Source organism: Chanodichthys erythropterus, chromosome 3 (assembly GCF_024489055.1).
Source record: "Chanodichthys erythropterus isolate Z2021 chromosome 3, ASM2448905v1, whole genome shotgun sequence".
Lineage (NCBI taxonomy): Eukaryota > Metazoa > Chordata > Actinopteri > Cypriniformes > Xenocyprididae > Chanodichthys > Chanodichthys erythropterus.
This window is the reverse complement of record NC_090223.1, coordinates 42,980,425-43,007,928: the sequence shown is the minus strand read 5'-3', so window position 1 is coordinate 43,007,928 and position 27,504 is coordinate 42,980,425. Positions and strand designations below refer to the sequence as shown.

Genomic DNA, 27,504 nt, shown 5'->3' with positions numbered 1-27,504 from the left:
ATACTTTTACAAAGGAGCATGAAATTTAATCGCAAACCTTCCATCAGTTAGTCTATCTGATCTACACCTTCACCATTACACTAACTCAGTTGAGTAAATAAACGATGTTTGATAGTTTTTCTCTGCCTGAGTCATGCAATAAATCTGACATATGCAACCAGTTAACAGCACAATATGTACAGTAAGATTTTTGGATTAAAATATCCATAAACAACTAGAACAATGCTATATGTTTTGTTGACTTGTGTACTTACATTATCCTAAATGTTTCCAAGAATGTTTAAATCCAGAGAAATAAGCAATTTTAACCAGGACACGGGCTGTGTGTCGCCTATCAATGACATCATACCAGCGTTACCCTCAATTTCTGGTTTCATTTAGTAGAAACCATGGAAACACCAAAGACGCTTTATATTCCTCATCTGTCTAATATAACATATTATATGTAATATATTATATGTTTTATTAGACAGATGACGAACTGTTTGGATTCATTCATTGACAGAAAACTAATCATATTATATAGCTAGCTTCTTGTTTGAATCTCATTTTCTTGATTTACCGCGAATACCGTGTTTTACCATAACTAATATCGATCTAGCTTACTGCAGTGTGCAACAAGTGTCTCATAGTAGCTGCCGAGTGAACGCAGAGTAGCATCATGACTTTCACCACAAATATGATAAACAGCGCTGCGTTACCCCACATATGCTAGACCGGCGACTGTGGCATAATAAAAGTTCCACTGCTCTCAAGACGTGTGTCACGTTCGTTCCAGTGGCTCGTTTCAGCTCCAACATCACTTGGCCCTGCTCTATCTATCTATCTATCTATCTATCTATCTATCTATCTATCTATCTATCTATCTATCTATCTATCTATCTATCTATCTATCTATCTATCTATCTATCTATCTATCTATCTATCTATCTATCTATCTATCTATCTATCTATCTATCTATCCTTCTGTCTATCTGTCTGTCTATCTGTTTATCGTTCTATCAATAATTTTATCTATCTATCTATCTATCTATCTATCTATCTATCTATCTATCTATCTATCTATCTATCTATCTATCTATCTATCTATCTATCTATCTATCTATCTATCTGTCTGTCTGTCTGTCTGTCTATCTATCCTTCTGTCTGTCTGTCTGTATGTCTGTCTGTGTTTATCGTTCTATCAATAATTCTATCTATCTATCTATCTATCTATCTATCTATCTATCTATCTATCTATCTATCTATCTATCTATCTATCTATCTATCTATCTATCTATCTATCTATCTATCTATCTATCTATCTATCTATCTATCTATCTATCTATCTATCTATCTATTAAAATCGTAGGCTACACTGTGATAATCTGTTGGTCGAAGGTTTGTGTCAAGAGTTTTGAAAAATAACATCAAGGTTTTGATATTGGCGCCACAGTGATAGTACAAACACTTTGTTTTACTGTAAGGAAAGCAGAGACACCTAGAGGACGTACAGAGATGAACGACAGACATCGGAAGAGAACTACAACTCTCGTGATCCTCCGCCTACAGCGCGACGCATTTGCGTCTGACGTCACACTCTGGCTTGTTTTGGCCGTTTGTTTCGATATCCGGCGATCAAACGCTTTCGATGTGTTGGAAATTGTGACTGAGAGGTACGTGCAATTCATGAAACAGTCTTCGTGTGTTGTAGTCTAAATAGAGCTTGTTTATCCTCGCCGTTAAGTTAGGACGAAATACCCGGCTGAGGATGAAAATCTGTCTTGTTTAAGTGATGTCAGCTGGCGCGGAGGGTTAACGCCAAACAGCTAGCTGAGCATGGCTAGGGACTTTAGCGAGTACAGATTTGTTTGTTTCTTTCGTCCTGCTGTATATTTAACTTTTCTAACAACGTCCACTTGTTTTAAAGAGAGAGGAAAGCGAGCGATCATATTCATAACATCAACAGTGTTTCTCAGCACTGCTATGCGAGATCAGCTCGTCTGTTCTGGACAATCTACAGGAATTAACAGGCTGCGTTTTAAACCCCTGTTGTGAGCTGACTACTTAGACAGCACGTCTGGGTGTCACAGGCGCCTTTGATCTGAAACGCACTTCAGTGTCTGCACAAAGAGTTACTCAGTGACAGCACGGATTTTGAATATAAAGCATTATTCCTCAAGTACATCAACTCTTCTAACTCTTTTACCTTCCACTTCTTGTGTTGAACGTGAACTCAAGCTAGATAATGGTCGTTAATATAATATTGTGGTATGAATCTGTCATTCTGGGCTGCTTTCAAAATGTTAGTCTTGTTTGGAAACTACATCACTTCGTGGGAAATGGGAAATGAGATCACACGAAGCCTCACAGATGCAGCCTATCCGGTCGAGTGCATCATTCAAGTCAGCAAGAAATCAAAATGGACAATTCTTGTTTTTATGAAATACTGCAGTATTTATTATACGATTATTATTATTTTAATTCATGTGCTCTGGTAATCTTTAGTCAAAACAACTTCCCCTCCCTCTTGCAGCGACATCTCTTCTTCTCTGATGACGTGTTTACAGGCGCGAGGGCGAGGCAACCTGTCACTCACATGAAACCTCTTTTTTTTTTCTTGTTTGAGAAGCCTTTTCACTCAAATATGCGTCATAATAGGGAAGAAAACACTAGCATAACTGCTGTTTCATGCAGCCATGACTTTGTTTAGATCAAAAGTGTGAGGAATGCACCATGTGAAGTAATTTATGTGGTCTCGTTTCAGGTTCCTGTGTGTGTGCATGGGTGTTTGTGTGAGAGAGAGAAGGTGGACGACTCAGGGAGTCTGTGTGTCTTATCATGGCTGACGGGTCCAGTGATGATGATGTCATCCATCTGGCTAGTTTCAACACCCATCGCAGTCGAGGTACTAATACCAAGGCGTTATTATGGTAGTGGTGTTCTGTACGTCCTGACCTCTTGTTTGTTTTTTTTTGTTTTTGTCAGCTAAGAAAGTTAGGGCAAGGACGTCCTACATAACCATATCCTCATCGTCAGATTCTGATGATGAACCTGTCAGATTCGTACCAAATGCCCCTGTTGTGGTCAAGGATGATGAAGAGGACGAATTGAGCATCTTAGAGGTAACTGGAGCTGCGTTCCAATTCACAGGGTCCCTGTGTAGTGTTCACTGCTCCCTACACACTTAGTACAGAATATCTGTGGAATTCATGATTATTATAATGTAGCGTACTAGTGGTGGGAGTCAGCAGGGACCTGGTGATTTTTATATCAAATGGGTTATATGATAAAATTGCATGATAGTCATTCATAACTGTGATTTATTAAAAAACAAAAACAAACCATGAATAAGAAGATTGCATCTGCATGTGGCTTTGATACTTTGCACAGTTGTTATTCCTATTTTGTTTGAATAGAAATAATGGTTTGTGCATCAACCTGATACTAGTCTTGCTCTAAATGGTGGTCAGTCTCTTTTTTTTTTTTCTAAAAATATTCATGTAAAAATTCTTGTTTTGATAATGTCAATATGATATAGTAACGAAAAATATTAAAGGGGACCTATTATGCAAAATTCATTTTTACATGGTGTTTGAACATAAATGTGTGTTGGCATAATGATAATGATCTTTTTTTAATCCCCATAAAGCATAATCAGTGTATCAGAACAGGCTCTTTGCAGATTGTAGCTTTTGTGACATCACAAATACTTAGGCCCCGCCCACGACTGCTGACCGACACCAAAGTCCCTTTAAGACAAGTAATTTCACTCGGCGGCCATCTTTGAAACGCCTCTCGGGCATGCAAGTGCAGCTCCTATCTCTTTGAATGGGGAAACATCAAATTCTCCAAAGCTGTTTGCCAAGCTTTCAATTAAATTTCATATTTGAAATCACCAATGAAATCTGACAACTGTCTCATAAATTTTGTTTCTGAAGGCTCAAATCATGTCAAAAAAAGGTATTTTTCAGGATTGATCAAGCTTATGCGCATGCGCAGTCCTAAATGCGCGTCTGACTGTTTCTATAGGAAGTGGAGCTTCCAACGGCTGCTGCAGTGATGCGATGACTTTACCAATCAGTGATTGGCTCTTTTTTAGAAGGCGGGACCTATTCCGCCATATTGCGCATTGCACTTTCTCCCATTCAAAACAATACGAGTGACGCGTCTTGTTATTCTATAGTCTTTGCCGACTCTGCTCCATAGAGACAGAGTGCGTTAAGGCCCACACCGGGGGGGAAAAACAATCCAACCCTCTCCATTGACTTTATATTGCGTGAGGCTGCCTCCTTGTCATTTCTTTATAAGCTACCGAATCGTAAAAGCCAACCTTTAAGGAGACAGAAGTTGTAATAATAATTTTTTTTTTTTTTTAAGCATATCCTATCGCAGATTATGGAGTAATATGACACGTTGTGCTCGGTCTCAATTTCCTGTATCCACTTTTGTGTCCTTAAACGCTAATTTTTTGGGTCGGCAGCTTATAAAAACTTAGTTCTGGGCTTTTTAGCATGTTTGCCCAGTGTCCGTGGTTTTCAGATTAGGACGTGTGTCGCTTTGTCTCTATTAGCATAGACCCCACCCTCAGTGAGCTGTACACAGTCCACCATGTTTATCTCCTCACTAGAGCATTTAACATCAGCATTAAAGTAAGAAATGTTTTCTTATTAAAGCAATAAGTTATTCATTCAAGAGCACTGAGTGATTCTCTGTTTTTCTTTTGTTGCTTGATTATATTAAACATCATATTAGCAATAAGTTCTGTATATTATGCTGCTTTAATTTTAATACACAGATGTAACATACACATGCAATTTCTTTACTTGCTGTTTATGATAACAGACATATCATATACATATGATCACTGTGTTTGTGAACTTTTTGTGTTTTTGATAGAACCTTGTGACAGTTTAAGTTTAAGCACAATAACATGTAAAAGAATTTAGTGTGTGTAATACTCACGGGACGTGCCGTCTGACAGCCAGCTTTCTGTGTGCGTTCTTCGGATGTGTGCGCTCAGAAAACCATATATCACAAGTTTAGACTGATATAGCTTTAAAACACATGCAGATAATAAACTTTCATAATGATGAAGAACTGCAATGTCACATGAGTGTGACCACTATAGAGATGATAATCAAAACCATACAGATGTTTTATTAGGTTTTGGCAGAGAGAGAGGCACAAGCTGTAGGCTCTGCCCTCTTCTGGAAAGAGGGGTGGGAAGCAGCTGTTCTTTAAAGATACATGCATGAAAACAGCATGTTTTTTCTTTCCACTCAAAATTGGGCATTTACAACATGATATAATAAATGATCTGTGGGGTATTTTGAGCTGAAACTTCACAGACACATTCTGGGGACACCAGAGACTTATATTACATCTTGAAAAAAGGGGCATAATAGGTCCCATTTAAGGTGATCATCATAACCCTGAAGCAGAGCAAACCCCTGAAGGGGGTTATTTTACAATATTGGCCCTGTCCCAAATGGCGCACTCAGGACTTGTGGACTTCCTCAGAGTCCACACTTTGGTGATGTCATGTAGTGCAGACCTATAGGGCCCTTGGCGCGAGTCCACAAGGGCGCATTGAGAGGTATTTTTGGGACAGACTCAATCGTCACGCCGGAAATAACGGTCTGGTCTGTGCGTGAGTTTTAGATGAATTTACAGGTTTAAATATAAATACTAGGTTTACATATGACTCAGTAAATCCCTGATATTCGATTCTATTTATTTGATGAATCATAATCATAATCGTATTAATCAATGCGCTATTATTATGTTTGAGATATCAACCACTGGCCGATGACCATAATGTTTGTATAAACTGTAGGTAACAACTGGTAAAATGTACACCTAGGTCATAAAAACTGTAATGATACCTACACTTAAATATTTTCTTCTCAGCCATGTCATCAATTGCTCTTGAGCAAAATCTCCTCCCTTCCGTTGTCTGATTGGCATTTCGCAAGAATTCCTGGGTAGTTAAAGTGTGCGGAGCCTGCATCTATGCGGGCTTCGCGGAAGACCGCTTCAAGGGTACAAAGGGGGCGCTGCTGAGCACACTTCAGAGCGTTAAAATGCTGAATGGGACGGCCTACGGACTTGTAGACTCGGCGAGCACGTGCAATTTAAGTCCACAAGACCGAAAGTCCACATGAAGTGTGCCATTTGGGACAGGGCCATTGACTGGGTGACTGTATGTTACCATACTAATTACATGGTTACATATCAAATCAATAAATAAATTACCAAATGATAAATTGAAATCATTTGGTTACGTGGAAGATGGAGACCACAGAGTGCTTTGAGAACTGCCCGTTATGTATAGGCAATTCTGCAGACAAAAAAAAAAAAAAAAACATAGCGCCCCCTAGCGTCAAACAGCACTAATACCAGTATAACTGGTTTGAATGTGAATACTGTACTGATATGAAAATGATAGAATACCTTGGCAAGTCTACTGTGTAATGATGAAGTGTGCCTCAAATGTCCAAATACTTTTTGGAACCACTGTACATTTTTTTTTTTTTTTTTTTGCACAAAAAAATCTTTTTCTCAAGAAAATTAACCTAAATGAAAATGAGAATTGATCTTTCTGTCCTGTGCCTGATTTCCAGAAAATCGATGCGCAAGCACTGCACTAAAATGTGATGAGAGGATCCTGTTCAAATATTAATCCTACACTCTCTTTCCATCTGGCAGCCACAGCCCTCACCTCAACGTGAGCTGATCCGACCTGCAGCCAAGTGGGGTACAAGCACCTTCCCAAGCCAGGCATCTGGGTCCAACAGACATCCTACCAGCGCACACGCTCATCATCCTTCTGTAGTCGTCGCACATCCTACATTAGGAAACCAAGCCATAGGTGTCTTAACCACGGACCAGAATGCTGTACCCTCGACGTCTAGAGAAAATGCCTTGCACAGACCTCCATTGCCTGCTAAGGACTCACTGCCCATTCATAAGGACCCTTCAGTTAGTGCACACTCAGTGAATCAGGCCAATTCTGTTCTTTCAGCTCCACCCACCACTGAATCAGGTCAGTCAGACTCGGCCCGCAAAATTGAAGTGGTCGTCTGGCCGAGAACTGAAAGGCCCACAAAAAGGCCTCGGACACCACAGGAAACTGTGCTAGTTGAGGTCAGACAAAATGAGCAGCCGGTGGCCCCTCTCTCTCCTGCACGATTGCCCGCACCGGCTGACAATGAGAGACCTGGGCCGTCAGCACCCAGAGAACCCCTCATACAGCAGGCCCCTGAGCGGACGTCCCTCAATATCCTGGTGAAGGGGGTGGTGAGTCTTCTGATTAGCACCTCGCGTTATAGTATGCGACTGTTCATGTCCTACATTAAAGGTGCTGTTTGTTTTGACTCAAATTTTCAGATGGACCTTTTCCCCGATGTGCAGGACGCATATGTAGCAGAACTGATAGAGAGGGGTGACCTGAAAGATTTAAATGTGTAAGCACAAACCTTTATCTACTCATTTCTTGCTCAGATGTACTTTGTTCACATGTGATGTTTGTGAGACATCGTTTGGCTTCTTTAACACAGAATATGCAATATATTGTTGGAAAACCCTGATTATCCGAAGAAAGCAAACTCAGTTTTGACACAAAGCAGTGTTCTCCTCGAGACGAATGACTCTGAGACGCAGGTTTGCACTTTATTTTTATCAGATATTCATATTTATTTAGTCATAGATATATTGGGTGCTGCTACTGTGATGAATTTATTACATTTAAAAATGCAACTAACATGGTATAACTTACTTTTTCTCTGTCATGCAGGAAAGTGAAAATTATTTTGATTATTTCAAACTAAAGACTGTTGGCCCAGAGGTTGTCATTCAAGCTGCAGACATGCTGATGGGTGACTTCAGAATGTTGAGCTGTCAGGATATCAAATGGGCCCTGAATTGCCTCAAAGGACACTATGCAATCACACGAAAGGTGCTCATTCATACCTATTAGAATTATTCTACGAACTCTGTAACCTTTATGTCAGGAGGTTAACATTCAGTGTCATCCACCATTGTTAAAGGGATAGTTCACCCAAAAATGAAAATTCTGTCATCTTTTACTCACCCTAAAGTTGTTCCAAACCTGTATAAATTTCTTTGTTCAAGATATTTTGAACAAAGACTTTCATAGTGGGAAAAAAATACTGCGGGAGTCAATGGTGCCCCAGTTTCCCACATTCTTAAAAATATCTTGCTTTGTGTTCAACAGAACAAAGAAATTTATACAGGTTTGGAACGACATGAGGGTGAGTAAATGATGACAGAACTTTCACTTTTGGGTGAACTATCCCTTTAAGTGTTGATGAAGCTTGCTGGTGTCAGGTGATGTGATTAATCATCCTGTTTTATTAGGCTTTTAGAGATTATCAACAGCAGTGCCCATCAACAGAGGTGTCAATTGATACTGCAGATATTCTTCATTTTCAAATACATTGTGTGTGTTTTACGGAAAAACGAAGTGATCTCAATATTGATTTAAGATCAGCCATTAAGTGTAAAGTTTTGGTCACACTCACATTTACTGTTGCTTTGCAAAATTTTGTGAGTAAAATCCAGTCATTTCATGGTAATCTGCATTGATGAAGAATTTCGCCTGGTGGACTTCAAGTTGCAAAGAATTTTTTTTTTTTAAATTATTCACACAACAATCAACATATTCACATATCAACACAAACAACAACACAGTATGCATACAGATATTGTGCTTTTACATTGTGTGCATATAAAGAAAATAAGAGAGAAAGAATAACTTCGGTAAATCAGCAAAACCTGAAATCAGCATCAGTTCGTCCACTTATAATTATTGCTTTTGAAGATAATTTATGAAAGGACGCCACATGACAGTGAACTTAGACCCGGAGCCCCTTAAATTTAGACTTATTTTTTCCAAACTAAGGAAAAAACACATCTCAGGTCCACTGTTTAAAAGGAGGGAAGGACGGCTTCCAATGAATCAAAATCAAGCACCTTGCCAAATGAGAAGTAAAAGCTATACTGTCCAATTCACTTTGACAAAGTGTTTTTTCACACACAATACCAAAGATGGCGGTTAAAGGATATCCACAAACATCTTTACTAAATATTCTAGATAGAATAGGATACACAAATCTGTGACAGACTGGGACATAACCAAAACATATGGGCTAATTGTAACAGAGGACTACAAGTTTGGTTAAATTGACACACAAATCCACAGTGCTGGCCAGTAGCAAGCCTCTAGGTTCGGCACTGACCTCTGTGTGGGCGGAGATTTATAAATTAGAAACAAAGCAAAACTTCTAGATGAGCCGTTCATATTGAAGCTGTCTACTTGGCTGGTGTTGTATAACACTACACTTAAGTGTTATAAAGTGATCCATTAAAAAGGAGGCTGTTTGAAAAGCAGTTAGGGGGTGGTTCATTTGCTAGTTGGCAGAACAGCTTTGGATTTTTCATCATATTTTATCACATCAAGTCCTGCTTTCTTTCATCTGCAAAATGTAATTTGTTATCATAAAAATTGCATTAAATTTAACAATATTGTATTAGTCATTGGCCACACTCTTAAGATATTGGCATTTGCATCAGCCATTGAAAAACCTATATTGTTTGACCATATTGTTATTCATTTGTATGGCATTAATCTCTCTGGTATCTCTTCAAGGCCTTATTCGAAGCCCTCAAGAAGTGGCAAGAAAATTCTACTGACCCCTCAGGGAAGAAGAAGAGAAGGAGAGAGCCAAATGAACGCGCCTTCATAGACTTCAAGTTTGAGCAGGGTGACTACATAGGTTTTTCTACTTTGCATGCCTTTCAAACACAAAAGGTAAAAGATGAAATGCTCATTTCATCTCATTCATCTCAGGTTCTTTTAAACTGGAAAGAAAGATGTACTTTTTGGAGAAGAATCGCAGATGGAGCCGTGGTAACGAGACTACACTGGAGCCGTCTCTCGTGAAAGAGCTGCAGTTCTATGAGCAGAAAGCCAAGGAAATGGCTGAGGTACTTCACATGGCTCACTTCTTCAATTTACTTCTGATGGTTCCTCCTGAAATAACCCACGATGAACTGAGCTGACAAGTTGTTAACTGTTCAAATAATTACAAGAGCTTTTTGCTTTCAGCATGAAGATTTCCTTTTGGCTTTGCAAGTGAATGAGGAGCAGTATCAAAAGGTGGGTGTGAAGAACCAGTTGTTTATGTACTTTTGATGCTCCTGTAATGACATGTCAAACCACATCATAAGAGGCCATATTATGCTCTTTTACAAAACCTTGATTTTGTTTTTGGGCTCTAATAGACTAAAATTTCATGCTTGAATGATCAAGAAGCACATTATTATTATTATTATATATTTTTTTTTACATATTTTACATTGTTGCAGCACCTCTCTTCCCAGTCTGTCAATAAGGCTCTGTTTAGTTCCGGTCTCTATGAAGCCCCTCTTTCAGAAAAGCACAATGTGCTCTGATCGGTCAGCTGGTTCAGTGTGTCGTGATTGGTCAACTGCTTTCAGCGTTTTTCAAAAATGTCAAGCCACTTACCATAAACACGAGTTTCAACACACTACTAACACAGCTCAACTAGGCCTCATGCCTTTTTTTGCATATGCCCTTGGAGCGAATTATTTAAAGAGGAAAATATGACGTGTTTGTTCCCAGAACAAAACTCAAGACAATCGAGGCATTTGAGGGAAAGTGCTTACTGATATAGAGAATAACTCCCTTTGGAGTGACTTTCTGCTTTGTAACTCTGCAGACCTTTTTCGTGCTCAAACAGCAACATTACACACTAAAGAAAATGTAAAAAAGCACAATAGGCCGTCTTTTTTGAGTGTGAGAGTTTTTGTCCTTTTTCAGTGGTTTGATTGTTGCAAAGTCATGTATAAAACAGACAGTTTCAGCTCTAAAATCAGATTATAGAGTGACCTCAATCAGCCTGGTAATGTGTTTTAGATTATAATCCTGAACTTTGTGATTTGAGAGCATGTGACACACTTGACCTGTACTCTCAGGACGGGCAGTTGATTGAATGTGGCTGCTGCTGTGGGGAGTTTGCCTTTGAGGAGATGACCCAGTGTACGGATGGCCATCTATTCTGCAAGGAATGCCTAGTAAAATACGCCCAGGAGGCTGTGTTCGGTTCAGGACGGGTAAGCCATCTGTGACTTTCAGTCTCTGAGGTTACTTTTGTTTCTTTTGAATTGTATTACTGGAAACGGTCGGTCACAACCGTTATGATGTCACAGTGTTTTCAGACATTGTTCACAAAGCTGTTTTGTTCTCATGTTTTTAAAAATCCCCTGTATTTTGGTTTCATTTTGCCTTGTGCTTCTTAGGTTCTTCCCCTATGTTTCTTTCATTTTCATTCTAATAATCATAAACATGTTCTAGCATCATTTGTTTGCAGAGTTTGATATGTTTTTTTTTTTGTTTTGTTTTTTTATATCAAATTAGATATTTTATGTATCCCAAACTTTTAAAGGTGCCCAAAAACGTTCTTTCACAAGATGTAATATAAGTCTAAGGTGTCTCCTGAATGTGTCTGTGAAGTTTCAGCTCAAAATATCCTATAGATTTTTTTCAGTTAATTTTTTTTAACTGCCTATTTTGGGGCATCATTAACTATGCGCCGATTTACACTCGGCGCCGCCCCTTTAAGACGCGTGCTTCCTGCCACATGAGCTGTCGACTATATTACAGCGCATTTACAAAGTTCACACAGCTAATATAACCCTTAAATGGATCTTTACAAGATGTTCGTCATGCATGCTGTATGCATGCTTCGAATTATGTGAGTAAAGTATTTATTTGGATGTTAAAAGTTTCATTCTGAGTGAATTTTAGGCTGTCCTCCGTGGCTAACGGCTATTGCTACACTGTTGGAGAGATTTATAAAGAATGAAGTTGTGTTTATGAATTATACAGACTGCAAATGTTTAAAAATGAAAATAGCGACGGCTCTTGTCTCCGTTAATACAGTAAGGAACGATGGTAACTTTAACCACATTTAACAGTACATTACAACATACTTACCTAGACTGATGATTCGGCTGTGTGCAGCTCCAGACGTTAACTAGCTGCCCTTGTCTAATGGCTTTTATAATGTTGGGAACATGGGCTGGCATTATGCAAATATTGGGGCGTACACCCCGACTGTTACGTAACAGTCGGTGTTATGTTGAGATTCGCCTGTTCTTCGGAGGTCTTTTAAACAAATGAGATTTATATAAGAAGGAGGAAACAATGGAGTTTCAGACTCACTGTATGTCATTTCCATGTACTGAACTCTTGTTATTCAACTATGCCAAGGTAAATTCAATTTTTGAATCTAGGGCACCTTTAAAATGTTTGAAGGTTCAATGTATGTAGGTTGCCACCACAAGCACTCACTGAATTTTACAGTTACAGCTACAGTTAAGTAAAAATGGTTCTTTGTGTTTGTTTGCAGTCGGAGTTGAGCTGTATGGATGGGAATTGCACCTGTTCCTTCCCTACCAGCGAGCTGGAGAAAGTTTTACCTGAAAACATTCTGTGCAAATATTACGAGCGGCAGGCAGAAGAGGCCATAGCAGCCACCTGTGCTGACGAACTGGTCAGGTGAGTTAAACAGTTACTCTCATGTTGATCGAAATCTGTTTGACTTTTCTTTATTCGTGAAACACTTTTTTATACAAGGAAAATGAATAGGTATTAGAGCTGTCAACTCCAAAAAGGACAGAAAAATAATCCACACGAATAGTCTATATTAAAAAATATATATACATTTCGACAGCCATGTGATAGCTTTGAGTGAGAAAAAGCAATTCAAAACAAAGAAAAATGTACAAACTTCAGATTTAAATGATTCATTGTTTTAATTCCTAACAACATTTTGCTCACTTTTTGTTTTCAAGGTGTCCATTTTGTAACTTCCCAGCACTTTTGGATAAAGGCATTTCTCTGTTCAGTTGCCCAAACCCTCGCTGCAGAAAGGTTAGTCTGTGTGCCTGGATAAACAAGTGTTTGAGTGTTGTTCAAATATTGCATCTCTCTTTGCAGTGATCTTTTTATAAAATAAGGTCATGGGCTGGTTCAGTTCTCTCTCCCTCTTTACACTTCTATTTCTGAGCCCTCGAATGGCCACTTGGTGGCGCCATGGGGCCGTGGAAAAGGTCAGCATAGTCTGTGGTTCGCAATCTGGGGCCCCAAAATGAACTGTGCTAGTGGATGTGAAACTAATGGTATTTTTTCATCGGCTGGGTTTACTCTGCTGGAATTAGTCAGGTCAGGGCAATAACAGAGACAGGCATTCATCATGTCTACTTTAAATTTGCAGCACTCTGACCCTAACCATAACTTAACAAGGGTTGGGAAGTTCAACACAACTAGATGAATCAGTATTCCGGCATTTCACTGTCTCATGACGTTTCGGAAATCATAACCAGGAAAAAGTGTATTAAACCTTCAGGATGTGAATCACAAAACAACAACCTGCTCTGCTTTGATAACCAAGGTTTAAAAAAACAGACTGAATATTATCAGTTGTGTTTGTTACAGCTAAGGACTAACTTAACTACATTTTTCAACAGTGTAATAGTAGTTCAGCTGTTTTCAAAAATAATCAAGCTTTGTCAAGTAATAACCTTCTTTTTCCAAGAAGTAGCAACAAAACGCATGACATTGCTGGTTTTTGTCACAGTGTATTTCCATTGTAATGAATTGGTTCAATGGCAAATGAATTGATTCTATAAAAATGGTTCACTGATCGTGTTTCTTCATGATAGTGAACTATATGCTAAATGATGCTGTTTATCACTACTGTTGGCTTGGTTATAGAATTTGGAAATGTCAGGGTTGTTCCATTCTCTTTCATCATGGAGAATATCAGGGATTTTTTTTTAAAATCATTGATTCTTTCCAGGCCTGGAAAAATCATTGAAATTACTGAAATCTAAATTTTAATAATGAAAAAGACATGTAAATTTAAGTTTGGGGTCAGTAAGTTTCTTTTCTTAATAAATTCATACTTTTACTAATATTTTAAATAAATTACTTCTTAGCAAAATTTATCACATTTATCAAAAGTGACAATTACACACCAGCACAACTCTTTTCAACATTGATAATGTTTCTTGAGTAGCAACTCTGTATATTAGAATGATTTCTGAAGGATCATGTGACACTGAAGACTGGGTAATGATGCTGAAAATTCAGCTTTGTCATCACAGGAATGATTACATTTTAAAATATATTAAAATAGAAAAGTTATTTTAAATTATAATAATGTTTCACAATATTACTGTAATTTTGATAAATATATGCAGCCTTGGTGAGCATAAAAACATTTTGACAAACAGTTGACTGACCCCAAACTTCTGAATGGTAGTGTGGATGTAAATGCTTGGCCCTAAAACATCTTCATTTCTTTTTGTGAGTGCAGTTGCTATAAGATATGCATCAAAAACGGAATAGTTAGGGGTCAATCACCAAAGGTTATGTTAGTAGTTTGTAGCTAGCTTGACAGGATTCACAGTAGCTTCCCCAACATTGGTTACAAGTGCATCTGATGTTTTGTCTTTAGTCTTATCAGTGTTGAGCTGTGAGGAATGTATCAGGCAGTGCCAGGACACAGAGAGCTGTCAGTCCATCTGTGTGTTAGTGGAATTCAGCTGACAGCCTGAACATGTCAAGGACTCTGAACTCACAGCTACTTTCTCAACAGGCCTGAGAGGAATGCTAGAGCCATCTGCAGTTTGTCAGGGCTATCTTTCCATTCATCTGCCATCCTCTCTATTTGTCTCTTTATCGTTTTTGAAGTAATAAACACATGTGGGAGGGCTGTGATCGCGAATGCGTTTCAAATGTCACGAAAGCTATGTATATACATATACATTGTAATTTAATTACAAGTATGTTTTGATATCCTGTCAATTTGAAGCGGATTACCATTTCTCAAATCACTTTGAGTTGTAGAGTTCCAGGGTTTGTAAAATGTTTCTTGTCCATTTGCATGATATTCACAAGCAAGGACTTACGTCTTTGTATTTAGTGGTTAGGAATCGGCTATAGTGGGAGGTCAAACTTGCCCGATTGGGTGATTGTGATGCTCAAAGTGACGCTTTTAAACCTGCAAAGTCAGCTTGGATGAAGCTGTCAAACTTGTAACTGTGACTTAAAGGGGTCATGACATGAGTTTTTTTTTTTTTTTTAGGTTTTTTTTATTATTATTTGAATGTTCCTTGAGGTTCACTTAGAATGTTTATAAAGTTTTTTGCACAAACAAACCCACCCAAAAAGCGAAAACAAGTATATATGTGGAAAAACGATTATTTTCGACCTCTATCTGAAATTATCTATTTTTTAAGGGCGGCTACTTTAAGGCTCATCAGTAAAGGCCACTTTTATGGTTTACTAACATGATTGCATAGGAAACGATATCAACACCCCCTTGCTATTGCATGAAAGTGTTTTGAAAACATTATCCGTAAAAAGCATCATTTATGGACAAAGCATTATGAAATCTTCTACTTACGGTTGGTGATGCAGCTGCTGTCAGATCCAATACTGTTGGCTGCTTCATCTTTCAACAAGTTTCTTTGTGAAATCTCCATTACCCTGTGCCTAGTTCACAAAGCAAAATGCTCCAAACAAACATACAATCCTCCGCTAATTAATTTGGGACACCATTAAAATAAACCATCCACTTGTTTCCAAAATGCTGGGATCCTTCTGAAGTCTTGATAGAGACGCATATGAGCCGTTTATACTGGACACGTTAAAAGGCAACACCAACGAACTAGTGTTGACGAAAGCAGACTGCGGGGTTGGCTCACGTCGGCAGCGTCTGGGTCCAAAGTTGCCCTGACACACCAAACCGATGCTAGACAGCCCACGGCCAAGTAGCGCGTCAGTTCTGCGCCTGCGTAAGATGAAATGCATTGCCGTACCAGCAGGTGGCAGTAGCTGAACAGCCAATCAGAATGGTCAGATGGCCCAACTGACCGACAAACTCTGACGCCAATTCATATTGAATTGGCCGAAAAAAAGCAGAAGAGGACCAGCTTCAGCCAATGGTGCAGAACACTTAGTCGGTCGACGAACAAAAACTGCCCGACGGCCGACCGTCAGCTTGGTGTTTTCCGGGCTAAAGTGAACGTGCATGGAGTGTCAGAAACTGAACGTGCATCTGTATGCTGTATTCAGTGTGGACAGCATCAGTGATTATAATGGTTTATATTTGCTTTTGACACGATGCTCACTTAAAGTGTAGGCAAATGTCAACTGTTAAAGGGTTAATTCACCCAAAAATGAAATTTCTGTCATTACTCATCCTCATGTCGTTCCAAACCCTTAAGGCCTTCGTTTGTCTCTTCAGAACATAAATTAAGATATTTTTGATGAAATCCAAGAGTTTTTTTTTTATTTTTTATCCTCAGTAGAAAGCAATGAAATTACCACATTCAAGGTCCAGAAAAGTAGTAAAGACATTGTTAAAATAGTCAACGTGACTGGAGTGGTTCAACCTTCATTTTATGAAGTGACGAGAATACTTATTGTGTGCAAAAACAATACAAAAATATGACTTTATTTAACAAATTCGTCTCTACCCTGTCATTCTCCTATGCAGTTTGTTCTGCGCTTCCAGGTTCTACGTCCGAATGCCGACTCATTATTGGCAGATGATGTTCAAGTGAGCACCACAATGGATGTGTGTGATGCTGACGCAGGAGCTGGCCAATACTGAGCCAGCGTTCGGACGTAGTACCTGGAAGAGCTTCACTGCATTCACTGTGTCAACTGCATACGAGACTGACAGGGAAGAGACAAATTGGTTAAGTAAAGTCTTTATTTTTGTTTTGTTCACGTACAAAAAGCCACTTCATAACATTTAAGGTTGAAGCACAGTAGTCATGTTGACTATTTTATCAAGGTTTTTACTACTTTTCTGGACCTTGAATATGGTAATTTCGTTGTTTTTTATTGAGGATAAAAAACCTCTCAGATTTCATCATAAATATCTTAATTATTTTTCCCGAAGATGAATGAAGCTCTTAAGGGTGTGGAACGACATAAGGGTGAGTAATAAATGACAGAAATTTAATTTTTGGGTGAACTAAGCTTTTAAGCGACTAAACTCCAGTGGGTGGTGCCTATGGTGTGACGACGTATAACTATTTTTGTGATGTCTTGCTCTGGAGGTAGACATAAGCAAATGTGTTTTCCCGTGTGAAAACACAGATCCCGCAGTATCAGATCAAGCCTTATTTGAAGCTTGATTAAATAAATGCTTTGTTTATAATGTGGAGGACCTTTTAAGCAATGAAAGTTGCTGGCTGTTTTAATAGTACAAAGACCTCTAATACAGTCAAACCAAAATTTATTCAGACACCTTGAACATTTCATTCATTAATACAGTTTATTCACTACAGTTTAAAAAATGGTAATAAAATATGACAAGATCTCAGAGTTAAACTGTGTCAGAAAAAAATAATCTTAATTATGTCAGATAACACTAAAGCAAAACATGGTCAGGTCAAAGTGTCTGAATAATTTTTGGTCCCAAATTTTGAATCAGTTTTACTGGTAGTTACTGTTTACAGTTCACATTTTACTTTATTTTGCTATCCTCACTTACATAAATTAACTATAGTGTCCTGCACCAACTAGTATAAACTTTTACTATCTAGTGTCTGAATAATGTTTGGTTTGCAAATGTGATTCCTCATGGCATGACACCTTTAACTTTTTTTTCTAAGCAGGATGCTTAAAGTCACCATGAAATCAAAATGGATGATTCTTGTTTTTAATTATGAATTATTTATCCATGCACATAATTTTTTGTTAATCCATGTTCCCTTTTAATCTTTAATCAAAATTACCTCCCCTCCCTCTTACAGCGACATCTCTTCTTTTCTCTGGTGTGTTTGCTGGTGTGAGGGCGGAACAACCTGTCACTCACATGACATCACAGCAATAGCAAACCACAACAATCCAAGAAACGTTTCACTCGTTATACATCACAAAAGGAATTAAATGGAATTATGAATGATTGACCGTTTTAGGTGTGATGGTAGGCGTTTCCCTTTAAAAGAATTGAATAGCCCACTATCAGGTATGCAACATAGTACTTTAGTGTTTGCTGTCATATACCAGTTGTCCTCTTGGTGGCGCCCTTGTTCTATAACGCCAGCGCAGTTTTGTTCTTCCACACATCTGCTGCTGTTTACACGCTCAACCCCGCCTCACACTTATGCAGCAGCTCACAGCAGGGCGGGAGAGGGGGGCAGGGGAAGCCGCTCGAACAGCCATGTCTTTGGCCTTCCTCTTGGCACCACAGATAGATTAAATGTGCCATCAGGCAGGACCTCCATTTTCTCCCCCTATACATCTTCCTCCTGATGGAGTCACAGGACTGGATGGGGGAAATTGAGAACAGTTGTGTGGAATGATTTCATAATGTGACCCACTTTCACTTCCTCTCTCTGGCTCTCAGCGTGGCATTCCTTTCAAAATGGAGAACTGGGCTCTCATGCACAGCAGTGCTTGACTTGGCCAGCTTCAAGAGAACTTTTCCAAAGCCATGCTTTTCTGGAACAAATTTGTTGGATAGATAATCTGTATAAAATGACACCCACCTGATAAATGGTGTATTATAGTGAGCATAATGTAAGCAGATTTGTGGCTTAGTGGTTAAACATCTGGGTTGGTACCCGAAATGTAGATTTCAAAGGGTTGATCTATGAACCATCACTTTTGCATGCAAGCTAGCATCTTGATAGAACTGCCACAAACTGTCACAAAAATACAATTAAAAAGACACTGCACCTAATAGAGCACAGTGCTGAATGTCTTAAAACACTTTGTTTTCTCCAGACCTCAGCACATGTAGCAGCACATTACCTTTCTGTAGAAATGAAATTGATTGATTGATTGATTTCTAACTGATTTCTGACTAAATTTTCCACTGAAGTAAAAGGCGTTGTGAAACTGTAAACTAAAAAGAAAAATCTCTTTCTTTATTAAGGCCTAGACTATCATTCTTAAGGTGCGGCCACATTAACAATTTAAATTAAATTTTAAGAGAAAAAAAACCCAAAACGGTCTATTGACAGTAGTGTAGCGATGTATAAAGTGATACAAAATATGAAGTTCAGCTCACACAGAAGTCATTTTCAGACCAAGCATCTTTCTGTTGATCAATGCGGTGAATACATGTGACCAAATTGAAATCTGCATGGGGAAATCTTTCACTCTTGCGTGAAATTCCCAAACACATGGATTTCTATTGAAATGACTGGATTTCACCTGCACTGTAAATGTGACCACGCCTTTAGATTTTCTAATGATTTAGATTTAGTTCACCCAAAAATGAAATTTCTGTCATTAATTACTCACCTTCATGTCGTTCGTTCATCCTCAAGACCTTCGTTCATCTTCAAAACAAAAATTAAGTTATTTTTGATGAAATCCTAGAGGTTTTTTTATCACCCATAGAAAGCAATGTAATTACCACATTCAAGGTCCAGAAAAGTAGTAAAAACATAGATAAAATAGTCAACGTCACTACAGTGTTTCAACCTTAATGTTATTAAAGAATTAGTTCACTTTCAAATGAAAATTACTCCAAGCTTTTCTCACCCTCAAGCCATCCTAGGTGTAAATGACTTTCTTCTTTCTGATGAACACAGTCAGAGATATTTTAATAAATATCCTGACGCATCCGAGCTTTATAATGGCAGTGAACAGGGGTCATGAGTATGAACTGAAGAAAGTGTCTCCATCCACATCCATCCATCATATACATACTCCACACGGCTCCAGGGGGTTAATAAAGCGAAGCAAGTTATGAAGTAAAATATGTAGCTTCTGCCAGACTTCCTTCCGTATTCAACTTACGAAGAAAGTGTAAACTGGCGTTGCATCAGTTATGCTTTTTCCGTAAGCTGAATAGGGAAGGTGTAGGACGTAGCATAAGGTTTTTGAACTGCAAGAGTTTTACACTTTCTTTGTACGTTGAATACGGAAGGCGGTCTGGCAGAAGCTAGATATTTTACTTCATAACTTATTAAATATGGATATATTTTTTTTTACACAAATGCATCGCTTTCACACTCCGGAGCCGTGTGAAAATTTATATGATGGATGGATGTGGATGGAGACACTTTCTTCAGCTCATACTTGTGAACCCTGTTCACTGCCATTTATAAAGCTCGGATACGTCAGGATATTTATTAAAATTTCTCAGATTTGTGTTTATCTGAAAGGTGAAAGTCATATATACCTAGGATGGCTTGAGGGTGAGTAAAGCTTGGACTAATTTTCCTTTGAAAGTGAACTAATCCTTTAAGCGACACTTTTTGCGTGCAAAAACAAAAATAACAACTTAATTCAACAAAATCTTCTCTCCCCTGCCTTACTGCTACACTGTTTACATCCTGCACTTCCAGGTTCTACGTCAGAATGCTGGCTCATAGCATTAAGGCAGGGGACAGAAGATTTTGTTGAATTTAGTTGTTATTTTTGTTTTGTTTTTGCACACAAAATGTAATCTCATCGCTTCATAACATCAAGGTTGAAAAACTGTAGTCACGTTGACTATTTTAACAATGTTTTACTACTTTTCTGGACCTTGAATGACGGTAATTACATTGCTCTCTACGGGAGATAAAAAACCTCAGATATCTTCATTTGTGTCCAAAGTTGAATGAAGGTCTTACGGGTGTGGAACGACATGAGAATGAGTGGAGTTTCTGTTAATGACAGAAATTTCATTTTTGGGTGAACTAACCCTTTAAGTGTTTGTTACAGTTGCGTATAGACCTTATGTACCCTCGCCCTTTTCAGCGCTGCACTCGTTGTGTTCTGTCTTCCTGTTTGTATTTCCACAGCATGTAGGTAAGATCTAACAGATTTGTGAATGTTGCAATCATTTTTAAATCTTCCAAGTCCACTGACATTTATGACATCCACTTCAAACATTACATTGCTCATGATAACCTTCGTTAAAGTGGAACTCAGTAAGATTTGCGAAGCTCCCCCTACAGGTTCCTTCAGTGAATCACACTGTCGTAAATACTCCAAGCGCAGCTCTGGAGTACAACGACTACAACGCTCACCAGCGCAGTAGTTTTGCAAATACAGTACGAGAAATCTCAATGGAGATGGGTAATTTTCGAAATTGTCTTATAAAGTCATAATATATACATTGTTTTTGAATTACCGTAAAGCATTTTGTCACTCTCGTGTGAACGTGAACATGAGGGGAGATTGTGTCGGGTCGATGCAGTTCAACTTGCAAGTGCTGTTTTCTAGTGTAGACGTGCCAGAGGGGGTTAGTGCTCGCCTCAAACACACCACTACAAGTCAATTAACCATCATAAGGACTTAGAAAACTATTTATGAAGGTTGTTCTGCTTTAACTCTACAATAGGTAAATCCACTTCACCACCTAATTACTCTTCGACAGTGATGCCAAAGAAATATACAGAGCTACTGCCAAAACTGAACATTAAATTCTAAAGATGGCTTTCACTGGCGCATAAGGTCTATAACATTACCGGCCACTGGTGAGTTTTATTTACTTGCCACTTTTTACCCTATTGATGGACCTGTACTCTGAATATTCAGGGTCTTCCCGTCTATGTCTGTGGCGATTATGTGCCTGCTCTAATCATTGTGTATGGGGATATTTGCAGCTGCCTAACCCACATTTGTCCATGGTAGGAACAGTTGGATATGGAAAACTCTGGAATCCCAGTGCCCCCATTAATGTTTTTCCCTCCTGTCTCTCTCATGTCTGATGTCCCATTTGTTTGTGGTGATGTGTGCCCTCAAGTTCCTGTATTCAGTGGTGAGCAGACGTCCTCTCCTCTGCCCTTCTCTTTCACTCTTTTCCCTCGGTGACGCTGAAAGTTGTATAACTGACATACTTTTCCCTCTCCGCTACCTCTGTGGCTCCACCCCTCGTAGTGAATCCAAGACACTCATTGGCTAGACCCAGATCCTTCAAATTTGAAATGTGGTACAGTTTATATTTGACCCAGATTTTTCTTCCTTTTTTTTTTCTTGGTTTTGCACATTTCAAAAAATGCATTATTTCTCACTGTGATTGGTTAGTGGTTGCTTTCACATGCAGATCTGCCAACTTTCCCTACTCTCTGGCTCAGTAGACTGGCTTTTGTTTGCACTTTATTTTCCATGTATCCATGTTTCTCAGCTTTGCTTTGATAGACTGTAGCAGCTGTAGCATTTTTTTTTTCTAGAATACATGTTTTTGCATGCGAGTTTTCATATTTGGTATATTTAAGATAATTAGTAAATATTTTACTATTTAACTTTTATATAATCCAACATGCTCTACCTTTCAAAAGGTTGAGATTGGTAATATTTGTTAATATCTTAAGTCTGTTATGCTCACTATGGCTGAATTATTGATACACTAATACTGTGAAATATGATTACAATTTAAAATCTTACTGACCCAAACTTTTGAACGGGAGCATATATAATATATATTCTGCTCTGGATTGCATTCCATTGAAGGGATCCAGTTCAGACTTGCTGCATAGTTGAGTTTATAGGGAGTTGCGTTTGTTCAGCCCTGTCTCACAGTACTTATCATGAGCCAAACCCTCAAATCTTGAGCATTTCATTAAAACACTTAAGTGTTCTAGCTTTATAATATGTTGCATTGGCTTAGGGATGTTTGTGTGTGTTAGCACATGCTGTGGGTGCGTTGCTCTGTCCCTGAGGCTCATTCAGGCTCTTGCTTCTCCAGAACAAGCAGCCCCCCAATCAAATGCTCAGCAAATCTCTTCTTCTGCCTTATAAGGCCTGCTGTTGCTGCACGCCTGTTCAGGGGAGAAGCGCTGAGCTTATTCACAGAGTTCCTCAACAGATGTTGCAACAGTTCGCACACTCTGTAACTAGTTTATGCTGTTTTTATTTTGGAGAACTAGCCATACATGCACTGGAATAGGTCTTGGTAGCTGCATGATTATGACAGAAATCAAAATGTTATTTATCTCCTTTGATATTGCCTTTTATAATCATTAGACTTTACAATAAAATGGTTTTATTGTATATAATACATGTTGTAAGTGATGCTCCCATCTCATTATAAACACAAGACAAGAGACGGCTTTAAATTACCTCATGTCTCAAAGCACATAACAATAACAATAATGATGAAGAACGTAAACAACTCAGGTCAGAATTATACCACCTGACTGCTGTAGATTCATTTCGGCATTGAAAGTGTTGATAAATCCGAGTCAGAGGACATGAACCGTGCTGGGTAGAACGTCACTGGTTGCCATCTTGTAATTACGGTTAATTCATGGCATGAAGCTTGTTGTTTTGGTTCAGGAGGAACTGTAAAAGATGGCTGCTGTTTCTTTGTGGTGCTCGGTGAAGAAAATCATGTTTTTTTCCAAGACTACAATGCGCATAAGCAATGCTTTTATCACTTGTTTCTGCTCCTTTTTTGCCTGTTTTGATCCAGAGATTCTCTACTCTTTCGCAAGTTGCATAATAGTAGTTGCATATGAAATTGCATAGACTGGAGAATAAATCGCTTATTTTCACCATGTTTATACCTTGTTGATTATAATGGAAGTGTTTTAGTTTTAAGTCAAGTAACTTACTCGCTTATTAGAACAAGACCTTACTGATGATAGGTCTGTAGACTGATTTAGATGGTTCTGATTGGTCAGTGCATTCACATGCATAACTGACATTTTTGTGATTGGTTACAATACTGACGCAAAAAAGAAGCAAGTATTATATAAACTAATAATAAAAAGAGCATGTGGCTTCTCAGCTGAGAGCATGTGGCTGTGAAAAGAAAGCCACCAGATGAATGGACTTTGTTTTTTGGTTTACACAAAAATATGTTCAGCCAAGATAAAACTTGCATGACTACCTAGAGTTGTGGTTTCGGGTTATACGGTTTCAGCTTAAATGAGAGGTATGCACACAGCGATTAACAGGAAATGGAGGGTTATGCATTTTGGTGAATCAGATTTATGTTACAAGAATGTGCGGCATGACCACAATTGTCACCCTAGGCTTGTTTTTCTGAGATAAAGACTTGCCGTTAAAGCCGTTTTCCTCTTGTTGCAGAAACTGTTTTTCCAGTTTGTTGTGGTACTTTTGATCGCTATGGTAGATGTCAATCATCTATCTTTATTTCACAAAATAGACCCTTATGTGGAGTGCAGGCGAACGCTACATGCATCCTGTGTGGGTAAAAGGTTCCTGTGGTTTATCTGCAACAGTATTTCAGTGATAAATTACTTCTCTAAAGTCACAATTCTTCTGCATATTAGATATGTCACTCTGTGAAGCGTTCAGTATTGACTTTTTTTGTACATTTTGTAGATTTTCTGTAGTCATTTTTGCTAAACGTGTCAGACGACGGCTTGGAAATCATTAAAGAATAATCTTAATGGGGCTGTAAATGTCTTTGGTTACTCATAAACGCCATAAATCACACACTTGCTTTGAAGGAATCTGCAGTGTTTGCCAACACAGATAAGAGCCATGAATCTGAGGCTGACTCCGCCCTGTGACTGAGAGTGTGCGCCCTGCTGAACAGGAAGTGTCGGCCTGGCCTTGCAAGGTATACTTTGTACCAGGAAGCACTGTTTAAAGTGATGTCAGTGTGATGTCACCGCTGTATTTTTAGTCACCTATATAAACGAATGTACCAGTGTGTGTGTATGTGTGTTCACACTTCTGCCTGCGAGAGTCACCTCAACTTAGAGTTGCAGCTTCCTGTTAACGCCTTTTTGTGTGTACATGAAATTTAGTGACAGACACTTGAATCATTGATGCCTCTTTAACTAAAAGTAAAACTTTGAGAATGTTTTTATTTTTATTTTTTTTAAATGAGGAAATAATCACATTATATGTTTATATTATATTTTTAGCTTCAAAAAATATATCATGATCTTTGTAAACCCAAACCCAAGAATTTGCATACCCAAATTAAAATGGATATAGTTCATGAAGCCCTTGGACAAGAAGTATAATTGTGGTCTCATTTGTTATCAAGTCAGAATTATTATAATGATAAAGAAATCATGGCTTAAATGTGTTGTAAAGTTTGTTTGTTTCAAATAATTTGAAAAAAAAAATATGAAATTGATCTTGTTGCCATCTAGAAACCCAATGCAGCTAAAGCCACAAGTCTAACAATGATCTTTTTCAAACTCTGGGTTTAAAAAATACATTTTCAAAGACTTTTATCTGTTAAATGGTGTTGACCCTCCCATGTTGTGCTGTTGTGCTCCACTAGGGGGCAGTACAATACTGTAGTACTTACTATAGGTCACATGTCTCCATGCTTCACTCCTCATGACTATTGTCTGGCCTGATGTTTGCATCATTCACCATTTCCACTATAGTTTTTGGTACAGCTTTTTTATAACAATACTGATGATTTATATTTTTTTACAACATGCAGCCTGAGGCTGGATTTCATAAATGTATTTCTGAGGAAGCCACTTTGCTAAAGTAGCTTGTCATATAGATGTTTCCCACTTAAGATGACACCTGGGGGGCCAGGAGCAATTGTTCTGAGGGTTTCTGCATCACACTAAGTTGTAATTTATCATCTGTTACTGTCATTAATATTCAGCTTTATCTTTAATTATTTATACTAATGGCATTTTCCATGGGGACTGTTACCAGGCAACAATAGGTTATGGGATTAGACGTCTCTCAGTGCATAGTGGCCACATGTGCCGCTTCTCCATCAGTGGATCTTTCTCTGGTTGGTTTACAGACTGAGGAGGAAGGGGCAGCTGCACGAAACAACCATTTTCACAAAACTTCAGCTATTACTTATCTTAGAAATGCATGCAACTCTGCGTTTTTGGAATTATTATACTTGGCTGCAATCCATACAGGATTGTCAAATGTGATGGACCATAGCAATTGTAGATGTCTCCACTACATCCTAATGTTTTGTAATAGCCAGGTCTGTGCCTGTGAAATGCGTAGGCGTTTACATGGACTTCATGCTCTGAATGTTAAGCTGCATGTTGCACTCAGATGTCCTTTCCAGTCAGCTGAAAGGCAAAGCATTGTGGGCAGGCATGGCTAAAATGGAACAGATGAAAATGTTGTTCCTAGGCAACCAGACAGACGACGAATCGCATCCAAAGTGGAGGGCAGGGAGCTGTGTGCACCCTCAGTCTGCAGTAGCTTTGTCATGTTAAGAATGAAAATGCCTCAGATTGAAAGTTTAGATTACTGTATTGTTATTAGAATTAACAATTCTATAGCCTTTTAATGTACACAATCACATTTTAGGCCCAGGATGTTCCTTTCTTTTGTATCGTTTCCTAAGGCAAGCTATTGCACATACTTACGATTAAAGGCACAATATGTAATTTTTCGCCACTAGAGGTCGCTTATTCAAAACAAAGGTTTTTCACGGAATCATGGGAGGTGTTGTCTTCACGTCTACAGCCGGTGGAAAAAAAATCTGACTTGACTTGAGCAGAAGTAAGAAGCAGGGTGTGGCTAAAAGACGTTGGAGCAGAATGAGACCCCTGGAGAGACAAGTGTGACACATGGCTCGAGAGCATTGGAGCTTTTATTATGCCGCAGACGAGCGTTTCCACTTATGTAGGGTAACGCAGCCCTTTTTTATCAGATACATTTGTGTGTTAAAAGTTGTTATAATTCTACTCTGTGCGGCAGCTGCTGTGAGACACTTGTTGCACACTGCAGTAAACTAGATCGATATTAGTCATGGTAAAACATGGTACTCGCTGTAAATCAAGAAAACGAGATTTAAACTGTAAGATTTACTGTGTTGAGCTTTATAAGATGATTAGTTTTCTGTCGATTTAATCCAAACAGTTGCTCACCTGTCTAATAAAACACTTAAAGGTGCCCTAGAACTTTTTTTAAAAAGATGTAATATAAGTCTAAGGTGTCCCCTGAATGTGTCTGTGAAGTTTCAGCTCAAAATACCCCATAGATTTTTTTTTAATTCATTTTTTTAACTGCCTATTTTGGGGCATCATTATAAATGAGCTGATTCAGGGCTACTGGCCCTTTAATTCTCCTGCTCCATGCCCACGGAGCTCACGCTTGCCTTAAACAGCATAAACAAAGTTCACACAGCTAATATAACCCTCAAATGGATCTTTACAATGTGTTCGTCATGTATGCGGCATGCATGCATCGGATTATGTGAGTATTGTATACTGTTATGTTGTTTACATTTGAGGCTGTGCTCCGTGGCTAACGGCTAATGCTACACTGTTGGAGAGATTTATAAAGAATGAAGTTGTGTTTATGAATTATACAGACTGCAAGTGTTAAAAAATGAAAATAACGACAGTCTTGTCTCCACGAATACAATAATAAACAATGGTAACTTTAACCACATTTAATAGTACATTAACAACATGCTAAAAAACATGTAGAAAGACAATTTACAAATATCACTAAAAATATCATGATATCATGGATCATGTCAGTTATTATTGCTCCATCTGACATTTTTCATTGTTGTT

At 38.5% G+C, this 27,504-nt stretch overlaps 1 protein-coding gene across 1 annotated transcript in view; it reads left to right on the top strand.

Annotated features, from left to right (window-relative positions):
* Positions 1-1,587: 1,587 nt before the first annotated feature.
* Positions 1,588-27,504, top strand: part of rnf216 (ring finger protein 216) — a 39,182-nt gene continuing 13,265 nt past the window's right edge. The window contains exons 1-13 of the mRNA XM_067382402.1: positions 1,588-1,655; positions 2,747-2,887; positions 2,968-3,104; positions 6,691-7,281; positions 7,372-7,448; positions 7,542-7,644; positions 7,778-7,939; positions 9,653-9,767; positions 9,854-9,990; positions 10,112-10,162; positions 11,002-11,139; positions 12,438-12,586; positions 12,883-12,961. Of these exons, the coding sequence (XP_067238503.1) occupies positions 2,821-2,887; positions 2,968-3,104; positions 6,691-7,281; positions 7,372-7,448; positions 7,542-7,644; positions 7,778-7,939; positions 9,653-9,767; positions 9,854-9,990; positions 10,112-10,162; positions 11,002-11,139; positions 12,438-12,586; positions 12,883-12,961 (1,806 nt within the window). The 5' untranslated portion in view covers positions 1,588-1,655; positions 2,747-2,820. The remainder of the gene's footprint in view (positions 1,656-2,746; positions 2,888-2,967; positions 3,105-6,690; positions 7,282-7,371; positions 7,449-7,541; positions 7,645-7,777; positions 7,940-9,652; positions 9,768-9,853; positions 9,991-10,111; positions 10,163-11,001; positions 11,140-12,437; positions 12,587-12,882; positions 12,962-27,504) is intronic.